Raw genomic sequence first — 26336 nt, 5'->3', positions numbered from 1 at the left:
CCGAAGGTGCCAAAGTCTGCCCTCATGAAGTCCAGGGCAGCAAGCTTGCTCTACACCCTCCTCCCTGCCCTGAGGAACTTGAACTCTACCACCTCATGATCAAGGCTGCCCTTGAGCTCCACATTCCCCCTCCTTGTTGGTGAGCACATCCACCATAGCCCCCATCCTCCCTGGCTCCTCTAAGAAACTGAGTAATTGTCTGGAATTCCTTTGTGCAGCCAGCCACTCCAGCCACAAAATGGAACTGCACAAGGTTTCCTTTGCCATAGCTGGCAGCAGAGCATTCTCCCCATTTACCAAGAGTATCTGTTAACAGAGAAAGTCCCTGGAGATGCACCCATGAGCTACTATTGCATTCCAAAAACTTCCACCAAAGCCTTCCTCATCCACCAACAGGATCTTTACAGGGAGCATTTGAGTCCACATCCATCTTCAGACAACAATCTTCGCCAAAATCTTTACCAGTTCTTCATAAAAAGCATTTTGAAGAAGATTACTGCAGCTAGCCTTCTTCCCTCTGGAATATGGAGATATTCCAGGATATGAATAATGAACAGAAGACTTTCAGGACCCAGTAAAACACAGAGGAAATACTACAAACAAACCTTTTCAGACCCACTGGAACTAGTCCTTAATAACATAGAAAATGCAACTTTCACTCATCATCTGACCTCAATGCTATAAAGAAACACAGGAGTCCGCAGGCAACAATCCAATTTGATTCTGCATGTTGATTAACAGTTAATTGCAATATCTGATGTTACTTACACAGGTTGGGACTGAAGAAACCCAATGGCATAACTAGATTTCTAGGCACATCCTGGATCTTGTTGCCTCTACCACAGCACCATGGTATAATATTAGAACATTAGAACTGTAATCATTCCTGGACAGGAGGCACTAAAACAGAAATTAACACATGCAAGCCACCCTCTTCCACCCAAATCACACACAATTAAATTCCAGACATCACAAATCCTTCCAGTGTAAGAGGATATACAGTTGCATTAAAGGTGACATGATGGTGTCTGTTCAAGATGATTCCAAACAAGGCTGGGCACAGGAAAATCAATCAATTTTTTTGGAGGAACAAAGAACTGAATGAAGATGCCTCACCATAGTCCTCAGATATGAACAATAATACAGGCCAACTCCAGAGCATGAGCAGTTAGCCAAGACAGAGGACAGGTACAGCAAGCTGTATCTCTTCCTATGGCCACAGTGCTCCTGCACCTTAACATACTGTCTGTCACTTTTTGTCCTTGGTCACACACTGCCTCCAGCACATGCTTCCTTTGCACCTCTGGAGTAGTACAGGACAGTGGGACTTCATCATGGGTGGGCAGCTAAACATGCTGGAGATCAAGTCTGCCAATATAGGGGGAGCGGAAGGATCCCAGGTAAAGGTGTCCATTGTGTTCATGTGCCTCGCTGATGTAAGCTACTGTCAATCCATTGGGATCATGGAAGCTTCTTTTGTAGGATCCTGTCTCACTGAGTTCAACAACGAGGCTATATTTGGGTACAAACTTTGTCAGAGTTTCCTGACTCAGCAACTGAAAGAGAAGGATAAAAAAGAAAATTAGCAAAAGGTTTTGTTCTCCACAATTTGATCTCAGACATTTATACAGGCAAAGACCACGCCACGCTCCTCAGAAGCAGCAGCTAAGAACACAAGGACACATTTTGAGTAAACACTCTTACACAGGGTTAACACAATAATATCTGAAAAGCCAGCTTGAGAAGAAACAAAAGGATCAGCAGAAGCTCATTCTACTCCAGAGGCAGGCTGAAAGGCTGCCCACGCAGAAGACAGCAGCTTGCTCTGGCGCAGCTGATGCCAAGCTCCCCACAGCATCACTCAGTGCTCTTGTACTGCACCAGGAGAGACAGGGACAGCACAGAGCTAGTTCAGCTGGAATAGAATCCTAAGCACTGCTTGCTAGTTTTTATTTTTTTGAGGACAGAAGTATTTTCAAGTCTTTGCATTGATTAAAAAGCACCATGCTGTTTCTTTAGCCCTTAAAAAAACACATTATCCTTGCTCATCCTAAAGCAGGGTGACACAAAAACAGGCATAGTGAACCAGAACAAAATGTCACCTAACACCATCCACAACGTACACACTGTCTCCTAGGGTGCCTAGGGCAGTCATGGGAACAGCTCACACTTCCCAAATGCTCTTCAGACACCTGGCAATAAGCAGTTTAGGCACTTCAGGTGAAGTCTTCACATATCCAAATGTAGATCCTGTCTTGCTGCAGGGTTAGAGATAGTCTTTTTCTTTCCTAAGATCAAGATGGAAGGCAACTTAAGAGATGTGTACCTGCTACTCAAAGAAGCAAATGTTAAATTTTACTGCCTATTAATATATAAGGGCTATTCTACCAGGGGAAAGCAACAATAGTTTTAGCCACAGCACCTAATGTTTTTTAAAATCTTCCTGTGAAGAGGAAGAAACAGGACAAACAAATACTTATCACTTCCATTCCTCTACTGAAGGTGATTTAAAAAAAAAAAAAGTTTAATTTTTTTTTTTTTTTTTTACCTTAAATATCATCCTTTTAATCCATGGTTTTTCAGATAAAAAGTCCAACAAAGAAAATCCAGGATTGGGTCGCACAGCTGCCATAGCTACCCAATATCCTCCAGAGCTGCTTAACCTGATATTGTCTGGAAGACCAGGCATATTCTCAACAAACATATCTGCTCCACCTTTCATCAGCCCAGACACATAATACCTGAAAGTTATAGACAATAGATTAGAACATCTTAACTCAGTTTAAATAATAAATAAGAGTCACAAGATTTACAACCATCATTTTTTCCCATTATTTTGCTACAGGGAAATACAGCACTGCCACACACTTCTCCCCAGGAAAAAAGTCAGTTTACCCCACTGTGCACAAGGAGCCCATGATGGAAAGATTATGCAACCCAGATATTTACAATGAAATAAAAAAATTAAATATTGAGAAAGGTCACCTTCTTTGTCATTTTTAACTAGGCATAACTAAAGTGTAAGGTTCCTTTTGTCATTCCATTTGTTTATTTAAACAATCCCTACACAGATTAGTAATAATTCCAAAGTCACACTTACCTTCTGATTCTAGCCATGGTTGTCTCCTGTACCAAGACAAAGTCTTCTGCAGGAGAGAGCTGCACACCATTGGGAAACCTCAGTCCCACCATTAAGACTTTCACTTCTTTTGTCACTGTGTCATATTCAAGGAGGCTGAAAAGAAACCATTTTTGAGTGAAGATGAATATTTATGCATCTGTATTTTCATTTTCAGGCATTCTATCTTTTCTCACATGCACCACATTTAAGTTAAGAAGGCAGAATAGCCAAGAAACATTTGTTTATGAACACAAGAGAAATAACAAGGCACTTGAGACTGGCAGAATTCATGAAGGATTTGGGCTGAACATAATGCTAACACCTTCACTTTTAAAACAAATGCTCCATGCCAGTCCTCTTGAAGGGAAAAGGGGAATCTCATTTATTTTGCTGCAGGTCTCATTAGCAACATCCACACAATTCCCTCACCGTTCCCTGCGCAGTGCAGTGTTTGCAAAGGTGGGTTTACAAGGAGAAAAAAATGTGAAGATCAAGGAAGTGGTGAACTCCACTCCTACAACTGAGCTTACAGCAAGTTAAGTGCCTCGGGAAGGAGATACTTGCCGCCCATCATCTGTGCCTTCCATAATCAGGAACAAGTAGTCTTGTCTTTGCCATTTACTGCTGGAGTCAGTGAAGTAGATCTTCCTTCCATCCCTGGTCACTGTAAGATCATTTACAAATGACAACTTCTGGCCTTCTATCAGTGTTTTGGATGACACAAGCGGCTTTGTTTCACCTGGTTACAAAAAAATGAAAAAAAAAAAGGCACACAAATGTTGTCACACCAAAATGCATCTCTTTTCACTTTGTGTTGATTTGGGTTACAGGAAAGTGAAGAGCTTTTCAGTACCACAGTGAGACCAGGGCAGAAACAAAAGTACAGCAAACATGACAAAAGGTTTTGTATATCAATCTTTTTCCTTCCCTTTTATGAAAACCGAAACAGCTACAACAGAGCTCTATTCATGGATCCTGGGATATCAACTTTAACAAAATTTACCAATTTTAAGAAAAACCATGTAATGCCAGAAGATAAGTCACTGGTAGCTCTGATCCAGATAGCCAGATACAGAGAGGAGGCGATTGCTACAGGAAAACAAATATCAAGTTCTTGTATGACTCATTTCATCCAGACAGCTTCAAATCATTTTACAAAAAAGACAGGCATTGTTTTGCTTGCAGCATCTGGCAAAACTGCAAATGAAGCTCAGATCTGTCAGTGGAACAAAACTCTGGAACAGAAAAGTCATACCTGTATCAGGATTAACTTCATAGAGTCCATAATAAGCATCTGCTACAAACAGGGTGTTATTTGGCCCCACTCGCATGCCAAGTGGTCTTCCACATGTTGGCTCATCTTCACGGCCTCCTTAGGAAACAATTTTAAAACAGTTTTCCAAACAGAAATAAATACAAGGCATTCAGGGTACCTATGCAGGTGTGTTGGGTCTGGCTGAGATGAAGAGCCCTCCCAGTGCTGTGCTTTGCACGGGCAGCTAAAAAGGTGTTTTGGCTACTGCTGAGCAAGGCTGGCACAGCATCAATGCTCTCTCCAATATTCCCCCCTCCAGCAGGCTGGGGGTGGGTAATATCCTGGGAGGGGACACAGCCAGGATAAGGTGGCCCAAACTGACCAAGGGGATATTCAATGCCACATGGTGTCAGCTGAGATATGAAAGCTAAGAAAAAGGAGAAGCAATTATTATTTACATTTGCCTTCCAAAACAAACTCTATACATGCTGCACAACTGATTCCTGAGAACCAGTCAAGACATCACTGTCTGATGGAAAACAGAGAATAAAATATTTGAGGTTTTTTTTTTTTTTCCTTTGCTTGTAGATGTAATCTTTGCTTCAAACTGTGGCTTATAAAAACTCTATGGCATACATATGGGACATACACTCATTAAAGAAATGATTCCTACTTTACTAGGTGGGAGTGAAGCAGATATCCCCATGCCATGTTTTCACCAGTCTAGAGATAATCATAGAATCTACCAGGCTAGTAACTAAGAGCTGCCCAAATTAGGGTAAAATCAGAGAATTTGATTTAACAAAATGCTTCTTCTCAGAAAGAATCAGTTTTACTGCAGGTTTGGGGAGGAAGGGGAGGGGGGGTTAATTAAATATTTTTTAATTAAGAAAATCCTTTCTTTTTCTGGAAAGGTCCAACACTGTCATGAAACAGCTAGTTTCTCAAGACAAAGACACTGAAGACTTCTATGTGAGGAGGAAGGGGAGTTCTGCAAACCTGAAGAATTTAGATAAATTCAAGGAGATATTTGAGTCCTGAAGAGCTAAGAACTTCAGAACATCATCACTCCGAAAAATTATCCAGAGAAATTTTTTGAGAAGGCAGATGACTACAGTCTTTCCACTTCCCAATTTGAGGAGTGCAAAAGTCCAGGCTCTGGCCCCAAAGAAACAGGGCAGCACAACATTCCCACTTCTCCCAGGCTGTTCAAGTCTAGTGCAAACAAGCAGGGCAAAGGTGATTCTTCACATCCGCCTCCACCCACATTTATGCCTAAATCCAGCTTCCCATCAGCTGTCCTGCCAAGGCTGTTCTACCTATCAGGCAGCCAAGAGAGTGCTACTAAATCAGCCCAGAGTCTAATCCACATAAAATTACATAGAATAAATGCTGAACATGTCAATGACAGCTACTAGGGACAGCAATAGTTCCTGACATTAATTCCTAACTGGCAATCAGCACAGGGCTGCAGAACCTCAGGTGAATTTCTGTATCATTACCACAAACAAAACTCTCATCAGTCCCAACAAACACCAGCCAGGCTTCTCAGACTGCCCAGGCACTGCTGAGATAGACATTAAGCTCCCCATAGAGATGGTTCTGTAATAAATATGCTACTACCAGTTTTCCTCACTCAGTTCCAGAATCCCATTAAATGAAGCAAATAATTAATTCAGAAAGAGGTGCAGAATTCCACAAGAAATAACTGCAATTTACCAGTGAGGAAACAAAAATACCATGACCAATGGAGTATCTCTGCTAATGCAATTGCAGCCACAATGCCCACAAACAGAGGAAGGAAAAGAGGTACAACAAAATGCAAAGCAAATTTCTGTAGATGGGGAACATGATATTTATTTTCAGAAATCTCTAAGTAAGTTGCTATCCTTCTGTCCTGGGTAACCCCAAAAATGTGTATTGTGTTCCATATCTTCCCTACACCAATCTGACCAAGATGATCACTGCCCCTTTAGAACCCAGAAGCTGGAAGAAGAACTGGCATGTTTTACCCCAGGCTCATGGAGATGATCTGGGGTCCCTTTAAAAGAGAGGGAACAGGCACATGGAGCTCCTCTGTTCTCCCTGTGGCTTTGGAGTGAAGGCTGCAGCTTTTTTTGGCCAGGCTGCCAAGAAAGTTGCCTGGAGCAGGTTCTCTGAGTCAAGGCAGTGCAAGGCAGCCTGGCAGGTTTGTTCATCTCCAGGCTTTGGAGAATTCTGCGACATCTTTTTGGCTGCTCCTGCCAGGGGCAGCCCCGTTTCTGGGCCAGGGAGGATGTTTCCTTCAGACCTTTCTTTGCTGCTGCCACCGAGGACAGTTCCACCAGCACCATTCCCTCTCTCCAGGAGTCCCAGCCACTGTCCCAGTCCCAGCTGCCACTGTCAGGAGAGCTCCTGTCGGATGGTGTGGAGCAGATGGATTGGCAACATTTGAGTGGTTTTGGACAGGAACAGTTCTCCAGGATTCTTCTGTTTCATCCTTGTTCCCCGGTGGCTGTTGTTTGGGGGATGAGGGGGTTCTGTGACCATGGAGGCTTGGTTGCTGTGTTGATTTTTCTTTGTCAACAGGATTCAGCATCTTTGTATCTAATGGTTATTACTGTTATCTTGGTTGTTGCTGTTTTATTTTTTAGTAAACTGCTATTTATTTACTTATATCTTCTCAGATTCATCTCTCCTTATTGGTGAAAAAGGACAAGTTAAAAATACCAGCAGAGATAACTAATTTTGGTGTGTCCTGTGTGTATAATGGTTTTAAACCAAGACACTTTCCCATTCACAAATTAGCTTGAGTTCATTCACCCACACTTGTTTAGAAGTCCTCAGTTTTTATGAGGTGGCCCTTCAGCTCAGAATCTTGGTGACTTCAGCTTCCATAAATATTAGAACTGGTTGCTGCCCATTTTTTTCTTAACACAGATACTTTTTCTGGATGGACTAATGGGAAAAGGAATGTTATTTGTGATGCACTTCACTCTTATCTTTCTCGAGATGTTAAGATGCAGGATTTTCCACCAGCACATCATCCATGTTGAAGGCCTGGTAGTCATGACACAAAACCCCCTTGCATTCTTAAATTTTACTGCTGCAAACTGTATGCTTTCTTATCAAAATCTCCCATTTCCATTCTTTTGGCCCTCTGTTCTACTCTTCCTTTCAGCGTACGTATTTTCACTCATACTTCACTGATACAAATACACTGATATTTCTGCTAAAAATTTCTGCAGAGTAAGATATGCACCTGCAATCCAGACTGAACACAGTTTAACCTACACATGCCCTTGACCCAGACACTTTCAGGCGCACTATGCTCAGGAGCTGTAACTCACCACAAGGACCGTGGCCAATTCTGGCTATTGTTTGTATTTCCCCATCTTCAATTTTGATAATCTTCCCATCAGCTGTCCCAGTAAACAGAACATCTGCAAAAACAACTTGTGTTAGGTTCATCACAGAACAAGACCGGTAAACATCCTTCTACTAGCATGAAGTAGGGAATAAGGAGACTTCAACACTTATCTACAGAAAATTTATTCCCAGTCAGGTTGATTATTTCATTCATAGGTCACCTCTCCCTTGCAGGAAGGTTTCCATAAAGAGTTTCCAATGATACTGATGAAACCAGGCAACATAAAAACTCAAGAGCAGATATAGGTAAAAAAGTGTAATCTGAGGAAGGAATTTACAATAGCTTCTTACTGGATAATGTCATTTCTTACAAATATTTTATCAATAAATTAGAAGATAAAGTACCTACTGAGCACCTCTTGCACTGAGGGATATTTCAGTAAGGGTTAAGAGTAGTTCCTAACCTTACCCCTCCTTCAGGAGGCACAAGAAACAACCACTGCACAATGCTGGGTTCCCACTATGAGGATGTCATGGCATGAGAAAGACAAGGTAACTCATTAAAAAATTTCTCAGAGGTGGCATGGGTTTGTGGTTTGGGAAGAACCCATCTGCCACAAGAGAAAAGTACAAGATGGCACCTCTGTTGGTAAGATTTCTTGCAAGAAGATTCTAAGCTTTAAGAGTTATTAATACGGAATATGAGGGAGTTATGAATATGGAATATGATATTATGCAACAGCATTAAAATGCAAATATGCTATTTATCAATTTGAGATTTGTTTTCTGTCCTAAAAAAAAAAAATATGAACACCACAAAATTCAGCTCCCTCATCAGCAAAGAGCTTTAAAAGAACAGGTAGTAGCTTCTAAATATTAATTCCCAGTTAAGACCTAGCCAAACGAAAAATGGGACCACTTACTCCAAACATAAGTAGCCCCTGACTACGTTCCTGATGCTGTCAGTCCTGGAAGACAGGCGGTTTTTTATCTGACAACAAGATTTATTTCAAACTCATGAAAGAGGGGAAAAACAGTATAGAAAACCTAGGTTTTTCTGCAAAATACATTCACTTTTAGAAAACCTGCACATCGAAAATAACTACCTGAGTTTGTTATCTAAGAGGTGTACTGCTGAAGAAACTCTTACACCAATGGAACAACTTTTATAGAGCCTTCTTTAAAAGCTGGTTTTGTCAGTGCTTACCCCCAATATTGACAATGGACTCTGGTCCAACCAGCTGGTTTTCCCACAGCCGTTCAGCTTTTCGTAACTTGGTGTTGGGCTCTAAAACACCCGTCAGGAGGGGAGGCTCCTTCAAACTACAAAACACGAGGACCATGTGATCCTTTGCACAAAATGCAAACATTCTTGAGCAATACATTTGATCATTTCTTCCCCTAGTTTGCCAACTCCTGCACACCTGACTTATGCCTTACATAAAGCATATTTCAAAAGTGTTGCAGTAGCTTGAGCACCTGGCCTTTAGTGAAAATGCAGTTCTTGTCTCACAGAAGGCAAGAGTGCACCTGTGTCATTACAAGCTCCACTGACAGCTTGGGTAGCAAAAAATAATTTTCTAGAGTAATTCAGCAGGGATACATAACTGCACAAGATGGCTCAGAAACAGACTTTGTGTGCAAAATATTGCAATCACTCCCCAGTTTCTCAATCCAGATAGAACCACTTTGCACCATTAACTCTTGTTTGCTGAAACAAAACAACAGAGCACACAGAAGTTATGCTTCCAGAATGTTTGCTCTAAAACAAAGCAACCACTTACCTTATGGGCTGAGGGTCTATAGGACAATCCAGGAGAACAGTCACTCCAAGCAGTGGCACAGCCACAGACACAGCCAAAGTCAGGAAGGTAACACGGAATACCTTGCTGCTGTAAGTACTGCCAAAAACAAACAAGAAATGGGATTAACAGTGTTTTTCAGATACAATTGTCCTTAAAAAATCTGTAGCAGGCTCTTCAGAAAATGAAACAGTAACTACCATCCTCACCTTCAAGGTCCATTTTGAACATTTTAGGATAAGAGAAAGCTCTCAGGATACTGGCATAAAAGGCTGAACATTTTTATGTGAGGGTTTCATTCACAGTGTAAATTACAGCTGACTAAAATAAAAACAAACAAACAAAACCAAAATAAAGCAAAACAAACCACCTGAGCAACATGGGGTTTTTTTGTTGGGGTTTGGTTGGGGATTTCTTAATTTGATCTTTAGTTTTGCAATGGTGTCTATCCAGCACAAGTTCTGAACAAAAATTTCCACTAAAACAACAAACACTGAGGAACCTAAATGAATGGCTGCTTAACTTAGTGATCATTGGTTTAAAACTCAAGCCCCAGAACACAAAAGAAATTAAGTATTTTCTCTTTACCCATTAAAAGACAATAAAATAAGTAAAAATTTCTTCCTCAGGAGAAAACTGTATTTAGCTCTCTACAAGTTTCAGAGGAATCAATCAGGCATTTACAGAGAAAAGCAGAGAGCCAAGCCCAACAAATCCTAGCCTTGAACTGGAAAAGCAGCATGTATAATTTTAGCTGTGCTGAATCATTCACTGGCCCAGCCAGACAGGCTCCTTGCAAGATCAGTTAAATAAAGACAAACAGTTCCTGGTGGTTCTGCACTAATCCTTGGATCACTTCCACTGTTTTATCCTTCATTAGTCAATCATCCAGACATTAGGAAATATGAACCACTGTCCAGAGCACAAATATCCCAACTGGGGAGGTAAATACATGCACTTGTGGTACTGATATCAGCATCAAGGTAACCTTTGTGATTATCAGTGAGCAAAGACAGAACTAGGAATTAGGATTTAGGTAAGATTTAAGCACTTCCTGCTTTAACAGTAAATGTGTTGAGAAACCAAAACCCTCCCAGTCTGTGTCCCCTTGGATCTGGAATCGAGAACAGGGTGTAAAGATAAAAGACAATCCCCAAGTTTACATAAAGACTTCAGCCTTTAGCTTGGTCTGTCCACTGTCCTTCAAGAGATGAAAGCTCAACAATATAAGATTAAAAGTACTGTCAGCAGACACCTGACCACCTCAGTGACAGCTGAGAACAGCTCACACAAAAGGAGTTGGGAATGAACAGGAACAGAATGGCAATTCATCTGCCAAAGCCAACCTAATTAAAATTCCTAAAAGCATGATTTAGATAAGGGTCATATCTCTGATCCTCAATCAAACTTGCAAGGAACAGACAATAAAGAAAAAAGGCAAGAAGAATAAGGTGACAAGCAAACTCATACTTCAAACCCGCAAATTGCAAGACCTAGTTTAGACACTGCTGAAACCACAAGAATTTAAATAAAACCTAAAAGCTTTACAAAAAATCAAACTAGAAAGTCATCTACTCAGAGTCCTTCTCAAACTACAGAATGCTGAACAGTGACAACTGTCAGCCACTGGAGCAAATCACTGAGGTAAAGGTTCACCAACAGTGAAACAGAAAACCTTAGTTAATTGTGTCTCTCTGATAATTAATCCTACATGGCCTGCGGCCACAAATCTCAATAAAGCAACTTACCAGGACTCCAGCTATAATTACAGCAATTTAGTTGTTATTATGAACTGAAAAGCGGAGCCATTAAACCACCTCTTGAAGACAACAGTAACATCCTACTGTGGGTCTCCATAGACAGGAGGCCGGGCTATCTCCTCCCCCTGGCAGAAGAGCCGCTGGGCTGGAGAGAAAAGCATCTGTCCTGAAGAGTTTCTGCCACGGCTACCAGCCAGAAAAAGGCCAGGCGCAGGATTTCCTCCACTGTTTTCATAGAGAACAGCCCCTCTGAATACTCTGGGCCAGTGACAGAGAGAGGAGGGGAGGGCAGGGGAGAGGAGGAGAAGACTCTATCAAACCAATTTTTTTTGTCGTTGTCATAAGCTGTTCCTGCAGATCGTTAGAATAGGTGAGTAAGCGCTGTCCCAGTTAATTCCTCCCCAGCGCCAGCCCCGCTGCAGGAGGAGCAGGAGCACTGCGGGTACCCCGGGCTGACACCCGCGGGGCCCGGCACCGGCCGAGCCGGGAAACCGAGGCCTCGCCCCGCAGGCCCGCAGCGGCCTCTGCCCAGCGCCGGGGCGAGCCCCCGGCCCTTCCCGCTCCTCCCCGGGCACCCCAAGCCCGACCCGCCGCTCCTAGGCCCGGCCGCGCCGTGCGGGCGGTGCTGTGCCCTCCCGGGGCTCTCCCGGCAGCGCTGGCCGGGCCCGGGCCCAGTGCCGGCCCTGCAGCCGCGGTGTCACCGCCCGGGGCACCCACCTGCCCTCCTTGGCCTCCTGCGCGACACTGTCCTCCGTGATCACCTGCGGGCGGAGCGCCCGCCGCTGCCGCAGCCCCTCCGCCTCATTCATCCCGATCCCGATCCCGATCCCGACCCCAATCCCGATCCCGATCCCAACCACACGGCTGCCGCCGCCGCGCACCGGAATCGCAGCCCCGCCCCTCGAGCCCGACCCCGCCCCTCCAACCCCAGGCCACGCCCATCACTCCTAGCCACGCCCACCACCTCAGGCCACGCCCATCACCCTGGGCCACGCCCGTTGCCCCGGACCACGCCCATCATTCCCGGCCACGCCCCATTCCAGCCCCCCGTGCTCGTCCCCACGGCGGCCGCAGCCCCTGGGATCACGGGAGCCTTTACAGAAACCCCCTTGACTGTGACACGTGCCTTGCGTATGCCAGAAATTATTTCCTTCCATAAGACAGTTCTGGGGTTTTTGTCATTTGGATACACAGTGTTCCTCTCATTCATTCACTGGGCCTGAATTACAGATAATTTTTGGGACTTTTACATATATGTGAGCTTTTAAAATAGATTTCACTGCTTAGGCAGAACAGTGTTACCTGCCCCTTTTCTTTGTAACTACAAGAAAGGCACGAACGAATTTCTTCTCTAATATGAAAATGGCTTCAACAAAAATAATACAATTTTCTGATTAAGCAAACGTTCACTTGTTCTCACCATAGCCAAGTTACTTGGGTTTCCTTTTCCTGCGTGAAGCCAAGATTCAGCCTCAGACTAAGTAAGCAGCTCTGACTGCCATGACTGACAGCACTCAGGGCAAACACCTTCTGCAAGGAGCCATCAGTGTATAACTCCCTGCTAGTCCAATGGCAGGGAGATGGGAATGTGGACATGGGAATGTGCTCAGTAAGTTTTTGAAAGCGACTGTTGAACTGCCTGCACATCTTCAAGTAGAAAAGGCAAATTCCAGTGTGGGAAGAGCTGCTCTTTCCATCTCCTCCCGCCCTGGTCAGTGTTGGACTCAGGATTCCAATCTGCAGCAGTTTGCAGGTGGTGTTTTACAATGCACTGAAGTGGGGGCACAATTTCACTCCTCATCCTGTGCACTGGGAGATGCTATTGGTGCTCTGGGCTTGTGTGTTCTAATTTTATATGTTGCCCCCACAAGGTTGTTGAAATGTTATTTAGAACACTTGTCTTTCACCAACAGATCTTGGCCAATGATAACTTCAGCTTATTTACATGCTGAATTTTATGTGAATTTGATTTTGATATAGTTGCTTTTAATACAAACAAGCCTATGAACTAAAATTAAAAAATTGCTTAAAATTAAGTAGTGCTCTTTTTTTCCCAATGCATGGTGGTGTGTGATAAAAAAACTACATTGATTTATCCTATTAAGTACAGGTGCAAATTTGCTGAAGTTCCTTTTGTATAATTTTGCTTGCAGAAAGTTCCTTGCCACAGTAAATAAAATTTTGCTTAAATTACATTTACCACAGCTCATGAAAACCTTATGAGAAGCACAGTTCCTGTCTCTTGTGGCGTGAAAGGGGTTTTCGGGAGTGGGTGTAAAACCTCCTCAGTGTGTGGATAGAGAACATATTGCACTGTCTGTATGTAACTATTCTCTGCTGGGGAAGATCCTCAGTATTAAAAGAAGATACTGCAATAGTACTTTTACATTTTTAATATTTCATGAAATTTTAATCAGTGAAAAATTTCGAGAGGTTTTGTTTTCAAACATCTGTCCTACCTTTTTCCATATAACAATGGAAGGCATAACAATGTTACGCTATATCACGAAAAAAATATTTTGTGCCCCATCATGGTACTGAGGAAAGATTTAGAAGAAAAACCTGAAATTGTCAAGCTGGATTGGTGCTCCAGTTGCGGTTTTTTGAGCGGTGTGTGTAGGTACCACATTCCCATTGTGACAACATATAATCCGTCTTTCTTCTCAGAGCACCATCCAGCCGTGTAGCCAAATTGTATCAGTTCCTTTGTGGTCTGCAGATGAACAGGCTGGGAATCAACAGCCCATCCCGGGACGGGCAGCGGGAGAGCGGCAGTACCTCCCTTTGTCCACACGGGGGCAGCACTGCCGCACGGCTCGGCCCGGGCAAAAAAGAACGTGGCCAAAAATCCCCTTCCAAGCATCCTCTAAAATAAATGCCCCAAAAGACCCCCAACCACAACAACTACGAGAACCCTGCCATCAACCAAAGTGAAGCAAAAAAAAAAAGCCTTTATTTTAGGCAATATTTCAATATTTCTTATATTTCTTATTTTGATATTTATATTTAGCACTACCATTTATCTTTTCTATACATCTCTCTGTCTTCTATATATCCTATATCTATATATCTTGTATCATCCCCTGCTGATGACTCATTAAAACCACTCGTCCAAAAAGAGGCAGGATTGATTCAATGCTCACCAACCCACCTGGCCAAGGTCAGAGTTCTCTGCCCACCGAGGACGCAGCAAGCTGCAGGGACCTTTCTCCCGCTCTCCAGCACAGGCTCCCTCTCTCCCCCACGCAGGGAACCGCAGCCACCCAGGGAATACCGACTGAGTCCCGGGCTGGCAACAGGAGAGGCACAAGGAATATTATGAAGTCATTCCGATCTCAGCGCTGTCCGGACCTGGGAGAAAGCGCTTCCCACGCCACCCTTGGAATTGTCCTTCCTGTCCCTTCCAGCCTCGGAAGGTTTTCTGTGGGAGCCGGGATTCTCGGTGCACTTCTGAAGCCACAGGTGCCTACAGCATTCCCTCAGGAATGGGCAGCTTCCCTTGTGCCCTTCAGTTCTTTATCCCAAATAGTCTCCCCGATGCTCTGCAATCCAGAAAGAGAAAAAGAAAAAAAGGCAGAAGAAGGAAGACCAGTTCCTTCTGACATTAAGGGAGGGTTTCTTATCCCAACACACTTCCAGGCAAAAATCCCTGTCTGCCACTCCAACAAATCGACTCGATCCACTGTCTCAACTCAACGGTAACTATTTAAACACGGTTTTGACAATCCTAGGGGACACCAGGCTTGGAATTCTCAGCTCACTCAGCTTGGCTACTTCAAGGATTTTCCCATGCAGGGAAATAGGTCTTGACTATTTCCCAGCCCTTTTGCCCACCATTTCTTCAACACCAAGCGATGTGCCCCAAACCGCGATTTTCGGACGGGCATAAAGTAATACTCAAATCACTACAGTAAACTAGACAAAAAGGAATTTGGCGAACGTAACACGCTTCCACTATCCTAGACCGAGGCAATATCCCAGCAGCAACGGCATTTCAGGAGCTACCTCACAGCAATCCCTTTTCAGCACTACACCCCCTCTCCTGTTTTCAGCCTCAAAACCCAGCCCCAACATCCATATCACAGGCCTACAGTCATTTCAGCACACAAATCCTATGGGCTCTATGGTACCTCTACATTTTAAATGCCACACTAAAATTGAGCTCCAGCCCCAGCATCCCCTTCCCGGCGCCAGTGATTTCAGCTCTTGACCCGCAAGCTTTATTTCACGGCCAGCTCGCTTCTTTCAGGTCCAGATCCTCTTTTCTCCCTGTCTCAGCCAGGTTTTGCTGCTCCAGGTTAAGACACCAGGGTCTTTTGTCTCTAGTCGTGCAGTTTCAGCTTCAGCTCTAAAAGCACTATTGTACCACCATCCCGTTTATCTTTATTCCATTACCAGTCCCTCAGCATGTGTCCTATTTGTCATTTACTTCCCAGGTCTACACTCACTGTCCCATTTGTACAGTGATTGCAAGTGCAGCAGGACAGTCCCACATTCCAGCCCATGATTTCAGCTTCAGTCCCACAAGCTTTATTTCACTGCCAGCTCTTCTCTCTCGCTTGTGTCTCCACATCTTCTCAGCAATGGTACATAATGTTGCTTGTGGTTCTCAGGGTATGCTTTTTGCTTTTGCTCTAGCTCAATGTTATTTCAGCACAGCTCTTGTACCCATATTCCAGCCCCAACCTGCTCATCCTTACTGCAGCAACAGCTCTACCATCCCTATCCCAGCCCTTACAGTGATTTCAGCTCCAGCCCGCAGTTCCCGTCCCGGTTCCATATTCTCTATGCCAGCCCCACACGGGTTTCACCCCAAACCCTACCATCTTTGTGTCTCCTCCAGCTCTGCTGTCTCAGCTCCAGCTCCTCAGCTTCCTACTGCCTGCAGCTAAAAGCTGCTACAGCTTGTCACTGCAGCCCGGGGCTGTTGATAAGGCCACAAGTCAGCTACTGTCATCACTTCAATGTCTTTAGGAGCTGTACCACCCACCCTCCTGGCTTCCCAACTTTGGGGACACTTGAAACCCAACATCTATCTTCCCCTCCTCCTGGGTCTCAGTCCAAAGGCCCCCCTTCACTTCCCCCATCAGCACCAGGGGCTGGGAAGAGCCACTGGGCCCCTGCTCCCCCATCCCAAAAGGTGCCCTTGGGTTGGTCTGCTTTGTACCACAGGGCAAGGACTGGTAACCCCCCAGGCCCCGAGCTGCAGCTCCATCCCCTTCTCCCGTGGGGAGAACCCTCCAGCCCCAGCACTTCCATTGCTTCACATTGTTTTGGGACTCCCACTAGTGCCAAGATTTTATTCCACACCCCGGGGCTTTACGTCTCCGCCAGACTCACCACCACTGTTTCAGCCCTAGCCCTACAACCTTTATTGAACTAACACCAGGTATCTAGCAACAGAAAATAAAACTAAACCAAAATAATGTATTAAAACAAGCAAAATAATGAAAGAACACAATAAATAACATAGTTACTTCTAATAAAAGTAAAATAAAATAACAAAAAATGGGGGAAAACGTAACTTTATTTCCAATATTTTAAACACTACTTTAAATCCAGAAACCACAAAAGCGCTTCCCATGCTCACCGATGCTCTCCAGATGGGCAGCTGCGGCGCTCCTCCCACTGCTCCACCCACAGCCTTCAGCTCCACCCCCGAACTACCGCCCACATCCCCTCAGGTCACGCTATTTATGCCCCAAGGCCGGTCCACCCAGCCAATCACAACCTGCGGCAACGCCGGCCGGGCCAGCCCAACCAATCACAACCTGAGGCAACGCCAGCCGGGCCAGCCCAACCAATCACAACCTGAGGCAGCGCCGACCTCGCCAATCCCAGCCCGCCCGTTCCCACCACCCTCGGCTCCGCGACCCCCTCGCTGTCCCATCACGCCCCGCTCCCGCTGTTCCGGCCGCTCCCCGCCGTCTCCCCGTTTCCCTGTGAGAACTCCCGGCCGGGACCTCAACGGGGAGCTCCCGCCGCCCTTCCCGGGCCCCAGCAGCACCTGCCGAAGCTGCGGCAGCGGGGGCACGGCTCCGCCGGTTCCCAAAGGGGCAGTGGCGGAAGCGACCCCACAGGCCAACGGGGGGGCGGGGCCGGGCTGAGGGGCCGGGCCGTGACTGGGCGGGCTGATCTCGGCGGGACCGCGCCCGGAGTGAAAGGGCGGCTGTGATTGGATGGGGCGGAGAAAGGCGGGCCGGGATTGGCGGGGCTCGGAAGCGGAGAGGCTGCGGCCCATGGGAGCGCGGGGGCGGAGCCAGGGGAGGCAGTAGGGTCTGCGGTCGCCCTGGATTCGCCCCCGGGACCCCCGTCCCCTTCTCCGGCCCTCTCTCGTGCCCAGGCCCCGTTAAGAATACTACCAGCCTCTTCTAGTAGTAGTAATATGCATAGTAAGTGTTATTAGTACTATTATTTAGGTAAGATTTGTTAGTGTTAACACTGGGAGTGAGTGTATTAGCAGGTGTTTACCGCTATGCTCTGATCTGCTCTCCCACAGTCTGACAAGATCCCGAAGCTGACCTTAGATGCAAAGTTAGATGAGCACTGCTGTCCTTACCACGAGCCCCTGATGGAACCATGCTCCAGGCATGGGCAGCAGTGCGTCTGGGGATGCCTTTCCACGGTGACAGAGCTCACCCTCCCTCCCATCTGCAGAGTCGGGGGATGTGAAGGCGACGATTGCTGTTCTCGGCTTCATCTTCTCTAGTGTAGCCAAGCGCAGTGTAGATGGTGAGTCTCTGTCAAGTGAGCTGCAGCAGCTGGGACTGCCCAAAGGTTCCTCAGAGGGGCACTATGAGCCAGGCACGCTGGGATGTTGCTGGCAGTTCCCAGCCTTGCCTTCACACCCAGACAGAGGGCAGGCTGGCTGCTGTGCTCTCCTCTATCACCTCCCTTCTGTGCCGTCAGTCCCTGGGGGCTCCTCAGGTGCTTTGGTGGAGTTTGGCAGCTTCAGGTCTGGTGTGAGCAGAGGGGTTTTTCTCTTGTCTCCCCTCAAGAGCAGAGCATGCCAGCACCTTGTGCCGTTCCTAGGAGGAGAGGCAGGGCCCCCTCCAGGACTGGCTCAGTGCCTGCAGCCTGAGATGTGAGTGGCGTGTTGGGTCTTAACAGGAGTGTGGGGATCAGTGTAAATCCATGCTGGAGTGAGCCGGGGTGCTGACACCATTCCACTCCCCATGGGATGTTACTGTCACGGCAGACATGGGCCAAACCTGGGCCAGGAAGCAGAGGTACGGGCACATGGCATCCAGGATGACCTCCTGGATTAATGTGCTGCTTTTCCTGACCTTCAGGGAGAACCTCACACTTCCTTGCAAGCCTCCCAGCCAGGGTGATTCCAGAGGCTTCAGCAGCGTTGTCACTGGCTTCCTGGAGAAAGGAATGAAGCAGGGATACTCTCAGCCTGGTAGATCCAGGTTCCCAAATCGCAGTGCAGGCACTCACTTCTCCAGAGTGCATGCACACTTACAGCCAGGACTGACAAGGAGGCAAGAATCTCAGGGCAAAGCCATAATCCAAGTGCTGCGTGCACTGCTCCTCTGCATGGTTTCCAAGTAATAATCCATCACATCCCAGGGATTCCAGTAGAAGGGAACGTCATCCAGGAGTGCAAAGCTGTTGGCATAGCAGCCATCTGGGAGTGACTCTGAAAGAAAGTTTGCCTCAGAATCCCAAGGCCTTTTCCTGTGCAGAGTTGGGAGGCAAAGGTTGCTTTAATTTGGCTTGTTTCTGGCCTTTTTTGGTGCTGAATTAATCTTTTGTGTGTGTTCTGTGTTAGTTTTCCTTCTTGCTTGTGGCTTCCCATGGCTCAGGTGGAGCGTGGGGGTTTTTGCTCCGTGCTGAAGAGTTGTCTTGAGAAGCTCTTCTATAAATCAAAGCTGAGCCTTGGGGTTTTTGCAGGTGAGAGGGAGATGTGTACTCTTGGGGCGTGTTGTCCAGGGAAGGCACAGAGATTCTCCTGCCTTTGTTTTTTCTGGACTACATATGATACTGAAGATTTTAATTAGCCTTTAACTTGGAAAGAACATGGCAGGAAGAAACAACCTTTTGAGGTTTGTATTCTTGGCTGATTTATTAAGTGACTTTAATAAAAAAAATTCCATGGAAGTTGCCATCAAGTTTGTAAGAGCTACTTATTGGAAGCAGAGGCAGCTTTTGAGAAATGTGAATTATTTTTGCTAGCTTAAGCTTTTCTTTTCAAGGTACTCAGATGGCCTCTGGCTCCCTGTTTTATGTTTGGTTGATACAATTTTTACTGTGAGATGGCCCTCTATGGCAGATAGATGTTTGGGTTAAAGGTTTGTTGAGAATTCCTTTGGCTGTGATAGATTGAAATGCAGGACAGCTGCTGTGCTTGGCTCCTTTATTGCTTTCTGTGGGCAACTTAAAAGGTATCATGTAACTTCCAGTGTTTTTTGGAAAAAGCAAGACAAGAGAGTTGCTTACATAATGTGCAGTGAAAAAATGAAACCTGGAATCTGACTATTATCAGTAACTTCTCTCCATTTTAAAATGAATGAGTAAAGCTCCTGTGGATGGCAGTGTTGTGGAATGTAGGAATGTCCTGCTGAGGGAAGTGTTAGCGGAAGGATGCCTGCGGTGATTCCCTCAGGCTGTCTGCAGTAACAGAACATTATTGTGTTTTCATTTTCTTCTCTCTGTGGCTCACAGCACTGAGGCCTGGTTCTGTGTGCACTCTGTGGCACAGCTGTGAATTTATTGTGCTTCTGCAGCTTCCTGGTCAGCCTGAAACCTCCCTGGCATCCACAGTCCCTAAGCCCATGCAAGCTGAAACAACAGGGATGCAGGTGAGGGAGTGCACCCATCTCTCGTTTTCCCTGAGCAGAGGAACTGGATGACGAATGTCCCAATGCACTAAAGCACACTGCTCCTCACACAGTGTTTGTGAGACAGTTCAGATGAATTAAGCCATGGGTCTGTGACCACTGGGACAACATGCAGGGAAAATTCAGGTCAACTAGACAAGGAAGTTCTATGTCCATAACATAAGAAATGCTTTCTCTATTAAAAGCAAAGTGTGTAATCTTGTTCAAAAGTAATTTTTATTCATCCACACTGTTATTTCAGATTGTGTGGAGACAACGTGTTTAAATGAGTGTATTTTTTCTGTCAAAAACATTAACTCTTGCCTGCTTCCCACTTGAAAATTACATAAGGAAGCAGGTTGGGTTTGGTTTTTTTTCTATTGCAGTGGCAATAAAGTAGTATCTATCGCCTAAAATATTAACACCCTATCACCTCTATCAAACCTTCTGATCTTCAGCTTCCCAGGAAGTCCACAGGTGTCTACTTATCTTATGTAAAAATGCATTTCAGTCAGAAGGATGGGATATTTAACAAAGCATGGTATTCCTTACTGCATTATTCAGTTCCTAGAGACATTTTAAATTTTTTTATTATTTTTATTATTTTATTATTAAGCAAATGCAGCTGGTGTCCTCAAAGGAACTCTGGGATCTAGGACAGCACACCTGTCTTTGAGAACATATCATACTTCAAGCAGCCTGCTTCCCATCGTGGTACCAGAATCTCTGCTGGCCAAGAAACTCCCTATGCCTTTCCCAGTCCTACAGATCATCTACCCATTTCCCTCCTGCCTTTCCTGCCTCCAGTTAGGTGCACATTTTGTCTTTCCAGTACATAGTCCCTCTGAAAAAAGCAATGTTGCTTCAATTAAATTCAGGAGTAAGTAGCCCTACTAGCAAATTCTTCTGTATAGCCAAAATATAAGGAGTGCTTCAACTGGAACATGGTCATGACAAAATGAATGCAGAAATAAAATATGGACTACGTTGATTGCAATTTTGAAAGCATAGGAGAAACAAAGGCTGTTCTTCCCTGCTATTCTGAGGTTGCTCATCTGGAATGCTGCTATCACTTTCCACAAGGCATCTAAGAGGCACTTTTTTTAGTGGACTATGCAGTTTGTGGGTACTCAAATGGCATTTAACTCTTTGGTAAATCAGCATGGCAGCAATGCACTGAGGACACGTAGGAAGTCCAGTCATTGGCTTTGTGGCTTCTTTTTGCTGTTGTAAGTGCTGGTGCTGAGTTGCCTAGGTGGGACAGGAAGGTTCACAGGCTCACCATCTCTGGGAAGTCTCAGGACACATGGTAGTAGGAACAAATCCATATGAGAAAAGCCAAAGGAAATATTAGAATAATGGGTGAAGTCAAGGAAAAATTATCAGCCTAGCCATGTCCTTCTCATGTCTGTAGTAATGCATATGAAACATATACTAGAATACCCAGAATTGCTGAAAAGGCACCACAGTTGTGAAATACAACTGCTTGGACTCAGATATCAAAGCTGAAGGAATAATTGAAGAAGTGTTTTCCAGGGCTTCTTTTAAAACAGGAAGAAGTATTGTATAAGAAACATTTCTATGTACAGTAATATTAAAGAGAGGAACATTAACATCTGCATCTTGCTTCTGTTCATGTTAAATTTCAGCACAGCTCATGCAAACCACCAATCGCTGCTCTACAACAACCCTGAGTGCAAGGAAAAGGAGTTCACTGATGGGGGAAAACTGCAGACTGCTCCTAGCCCAGTGCCCTCTCAAAAAATGTGGAGTGGAAAATCTAGTTTCCCTAGAAGGAAACATTTAAAAAAAATACTAAGAGAGAACTATGTTGTTTGCCTGGTTATTTGAGACCTTCTACATTTCCAAAGGAGAGAAATCCCAGAGCCGCCCATTATGAAGAACTCTTCTCCTTATATTTCTGGTAAGCATCCAATATCTCCTTGACAACACTTGGATCATCAAGTGTGGTGACATCTCCCATGTTGCCTGATTGTTCAGTGATTACTTTCCTCAACAGCCTTCTCATGATCTTCCCTGATCGGGTTTTAGGGAGGCGCTTTACCACCTGCAAATAAGGGAAAGACACACCTGTTGGAAACCACAAGGAGATTTGGCTGGACTATCCTAAGCCTGGCACACTATTTCATGGCCAGAGCTCCTTTGAGGCTCCTAGGAAATAGATCATGGAGCACACTAGATTACATCCAAGGAAAGGAGTGTCACTAGCTATACATTTTATTCTTATTTTAAGTGAACTTTTTTCCCCATTTGCCATGTCCAGACTGAGTGCTGCAGGACACACAGCTCTTTTAGGAATCAGGTTCTGAATATGCTGTTAACTATTAAGATCTAATTACACATGAAAGATTTGGCATCAGTGGTGACACAAATCTTAATGCATTACCAGAACAGACAGAAATATATATATTCAGCTTTACAGGGCAGGAATATAAAGCAACAGAATTCTGCACACCAGCTGCAGGGTGTCCTACCCAAGGGATATCTTTTGTCTGATGTTTCTCTCTGCCTGGTATCTGTCAGCCTACACACCTTCCTTCATAACCAGAACAATCATAAATGCCTTGGCTATGCCTCCTGGGAAGGACTTAGCAGCAAATTCAAAGGCTTTAGCAAAAATGTGAGCCTGATGAAGAGCTGGAGCAGAGACACCAACAGGTGTCACATTTAGCTACATAATCAGGCCAGTAGGCTACAAAATTCTATAGTATTAACTGACATGCAAGGAAAGAATGAGAGGACTTTTCTGTGGGACTACCCCAGAACACAGGGAAATGGAGGCATTTCCTTGCACACCTGCAAGTTCTGAAGCTTCTCCAATCCACTGAGGATATCCTGGCCTGTTCCAAGTTGAAGAAACCATTCTTGCCTGCTCCTGTTGTATTCTGTTGCCTATGCCTTGGTGTCCACCTTACATGCATATGGCTAAAGCAGGGCCCCTCAAAGAAGTATCTGGTCACTGCCTCCAAGAAAAGAGAAATGGATGCAGGCAGACCTTGGGGGACAGCTAAGGGGCAGCTTTGTGAACTCTCCCCTAACATACAAAGGGAGCTGCTGAAATGTGAGGAAGCTTGAGACAGAGCCTGGAGCTCATCAGTGCTTCCAGGGCCAGGCCTGTTGTGCAACAGAAACAGGAATTTGAGGTCTGACGTTCATGCTAATTATCACTGCAGGCTAGCTGGACAGTGTCACTGTCTCTCAGTGCCTCTCTCACATGCAGACAGATCACTGCACCTGACCTCCCTCTCCCTGGATCCCTCCAGTCAGTTCTGTTTTCCTGCCTCTTTATCCTGCAGGACAACAGCAGCACCGCAGGCAGGATGGTGAGGGTTGCTTGATGTGATTGATACCATTTTCTGTTGCTGGTACCAGTTTCAGTCTCCCACTTACCAGAATGTGGTCAGGCACAGCATATTTTGCTATCTTAGAAGCCACTAGGGTTTTGAGCTCTTCTTTGATATGGTCTGCATGAGCTGTCTGCTCCTTTAGCACTATGAAAGCAAAGGCACCTGGAAGACAAATGAGCAGAAGCCACAAACCTCGTATTAGATACTGTCTGGAAAGACCTAGGATGCTTCCTTGAATGCCAAGGAAGGTTTCAAATCATTCCTATGAGACTGACAAGAAAATCACTGATCTTTTTTTTACAAAATCAAGTCAGACTCCATCCCTCAAATGATGGCCCAGCCTTTTCTCAGTACCTGTGACTGATCTCAGTGACAATGACAAGTCAACATAAATTACCAAAGTGTTATTGGGATCAAAAGCCGGCCAGTGTAAATGATCCCATTCTGTTCAAAGGACATTTCTAAGCACAATCCTATAAAAAGAAGCTCTACCATATACATGAACACTATGTATGAAAACAGTTCAGGGAGTAACACCCAGGTTAGGAACATGTAGCTATTTTCATGGCTGTTTTTGTCTTGTGGGGCTGCAGTACCAGTCAGCCAAAAGATAACTGCCCTCCCATTCCCTCAGCATCTTCTAACATACATCCTGGGTTAGAATTTAAGGGAAGTATATGCAGATGTCCTGTGAGGACACTGCTTTTCACATACCTTCTCCTTTGATCTTATGTGGATACCCAACCACAGCTGTCTCAGGGACCTCAGGGTGATCAGCCTTCACAAAAAGTCAAGCAAAAATACACAAATCAGAACTGCTTCATGCCCTACAGATTTTGTGCCAGTTGCTGTACAAACAAAACAACTTGCCGTATCTCACTCTCTCCTTGACAGATCCTGCTGAAAGCACAACAGGAAAGCTGGATGCCAACTTCCTACTGCAGGGTCAACTGGTGGCCATGGCCACTGCCACCTCTCAGGGAGTAGTTCTGTCCTGGCCCCACTTTTATACACAAAAATAAGTACTCCTACATCCACTGCTAAGCCCACTGTACACCAAGCAGATTTTGCAACATCTGGAAACCCTTTTTCTCTTTCTTTGTGCATGACTGTGGTCCCAAATGGTGACTGGCCACTGCCAAATCACAAGCAAATGCAGTCTTACAGTGCTCAGTGCTACACAGAACCGTGGCCAGCAAAGGTAAAAAGCCAAGTTGCCAACATCGTAGTTCACCCTGGGCTTGTGTTTGTAAGTGCCCAAAGCACACCAGAAGGCAGAAAGAATCAGATTATCAGATTCCTTCATTTCCTAATCCAAATGCATTTTTGTTGTTATGCTACACAACAGTAATTACTTCTGTTGCGCTGCAGAGTTTAATTTAACATTCTTCTGCAGTAAGTACACAGACCAGAAGAAACAATATATCTGCATCCCACACTAAAGAATGGATTATGTTACCTTAAAATAGATTAAAGCATGAAAGTAAACATCACAGAGTAATCTAGGCACAGGAATATATTTTCTTTTACACATGCATACACATACATAAATTGTGAGAGGAACTGGATACTACAGCCATGATCTGAAAGTTGCACAGACAAAGGAATTACTCACAGACGATAAAGTAGGATCCTGTGTTCTATATGAACACAGCTCAGGTTCATCAGATGTTACATTTAAGTGCCATTTGGAAGCAAGGTAAATGACATAGAAATAAATATACAGGTGAAGTTTTAAATAGAAACACTCCTGAGGTCTTTTTGTTTTCAATTCCCACAGATATTATTATTTTCTCTCAAAATGACAGGCTAGATTTGCAGCTGACATAAATCAAGGCTGCTTTATGTTTAACACTGCTCAATTGTGAGCATCCTCAGGTAGTTCAAATAAGCAGGAACCACAGGCTTAGGAAGAAGAGGTCAGGTGTTAGCAAAGGGGAAGGAATAAATAGGACAGGCCCTTAGGGAGTGTTCACCAGCATCCAAAACACCAATTGCAACAGTACAACATCACTGAGAGGAAACTCTGACAGCTCAATTGCAGGGACTGCCCACAGTGTGGCTCCCCTCACTTGCTCATTTGTTGTCTCCTCAAGAAGGGAGCTGTTTCCTCTTGCACTTTTGCTATTCATTGTGCATCAAGCTGTGTCTCTGCAGGAGCAGGGGTTTGAAAGCAAGAGACAAAGCTGCTTTGAAAGGGTCACCCTACCCCACAGATATGCCCTATCAAGGGACCTCTACCTGCTTGGAACTTACCATTGCATCTTCTATTTCTGCTGTCCCCAGCCTGTGTCCACTTATGTTAATGATATCATCCATGCGCCCTGTTATCTGGTAATAGCCTTTCTGGCTCCTGTAAGCACCATCCCCTGTGAAGTAGTAACCTGCAGCAAAGACACAAGGCTAATCAGCAGCAGCAAGTGGGCCAGTTTTGGGCTCTGGTGTAGGACAGACCATGCCATAGGATGGCGAGTAGGGCAGGGTGGACTGGGCAGCTCACAGGCCTTCGCAAGCTCACAGCTGTGTGACCTGCCTAACACCATTTCTCACTTCCCTCTGCCATCCCTGGCCCTCTGCTGCTCTACCTGGGCTGTGCTGGCTCCTAATAAGCACCTGAATAGCACCAAGACAGTGAAGCTCACGTCTCTGCCCAGATGGACAAATCACTGTAGACAATCAGCAGCAACCAGTGGCTGACGTTCCTATAGTAAAACCAATTCCAGCAAAACAACCCAGTTGGATTTACAGAACCAAGAGGGGCTCTCTGATCTCTCTAGGCTGTGCATGCCTACATTTGCACAGCAGCTGTGTGCTCAGACTTCTTGGTGCACACAGTACTAAGGCAAAAATACTTCAA

General features: G+C 45.1%; 2 protein-coding genes across 2 annotated transcripts in view; both read right to left on the bottom strand.

The window, feature by feature from the left end:
* Nucleotides 1-162: 162 nt before the first annotated feature.
* APMAP (adipocyte plasma membrane associated protein) lies at nucleotides 163-12141 on the bottom strand. The gene is made up of 9 exons (XM_083858168.1): nucleotides 12004-12141; nucleotides 9509-9625; nucleotides 8932-9047; nucleotides 7706-7798; nucleotides 4377-4493; nucleotides 3686-3860; nucleotides 3101-3235; nucleotides 2549-2741; nucleotides 163-1556 (listed from the first exon to the last, which is right to left on the bottom strand). The coding sequence occupies exons 1-9, from the start codon at nucleotides 12093-12095 to the stop codon at nucleotides 1347-1349; spliced, it is 1248 nt and encodes a 415-aa protein (XP_083714294.1). The 5' UTR covers nucleotides 12096-12141; the 3' UTR covers nucleotides 163-1346.
* Nucleotides 12142-19595: 7454 nt separating this feature from the next.
* The window catches only part of ACSS1 (acyl-CoA synthetase short chain family member 1), a gene marked incomplete at its 5' end in the record, with an annotated part of 30602 nt that continues 23861 nt past the window's right edge, over nucleotides 19596-26336 (bottom strand). Inside the window, 4 exons of the mRNA XM_083856516.1 lie at nucleotides 19596-22179; nucleotides 23523-23641; nucleotides 24194-24257; nucleotides 25736-25863. Coding sequence (XP_083712642.1) covers nucleotides 22006-22179; nucleotides 23523-23641; nucleotides 24194-24257; nucleotides 25736-25863 — 485 coding nt within the window. The 3' untranslated portion in view covers nucleotides 19596-22005. The remainder of the gene's footprint in view (nucleotides 22180-23522; nucleotides 23642-24193; nucleotides 24258-25735; nucleotides 25864-26336) is intronic.

The sequence above is a fragment of the Zosterops lateralis genome, assembly GCF_965231275.1.
Source record: "Zosterops lateralis genome assembly, chromosome: 3".
In the NCBI taxonomy this organism is placed as follows: domain Eukaryota; kingdom Metazoa; phylum Chordata; class Aves; order Passeriformes; family Zosteropidae; genus Zosterops; species Zosterops lateralis.
The sequence above is the reverse complement of the archived record's forward strand: the minus strand, read 5'-3'. Positions and strand labels throughout refer to the sequence as shown.

What these genes read in the sequence shown, in the direction of transcription:
- APMAP (XM_083858168.1), bottom strand. Translation starts at nt 12,095, where the DNA reads ATGAATGAGGCGGAGGGGCTGCGGCAGCGGCGGGCGCTCCGCCCGCAG. An exon ending in TGAAGTTAATCCTGATACAG is followed by an intron (nt 3,861 to 4,376) that starts GTATGACTTTTC and finishes TTTTGTAACCAG; the next exon opens with GTGAAACAAAGCCGCTTGTG. An exon ending in TTAAAAGGATGATATTTAAG is followed by an intron (nt 1,557 to 2,548) that starts GTAAAAAAAAAA and finishes CTTCTCTTTCAG; the next exon opens with TTGCTGAGTCAGGAAACTCT.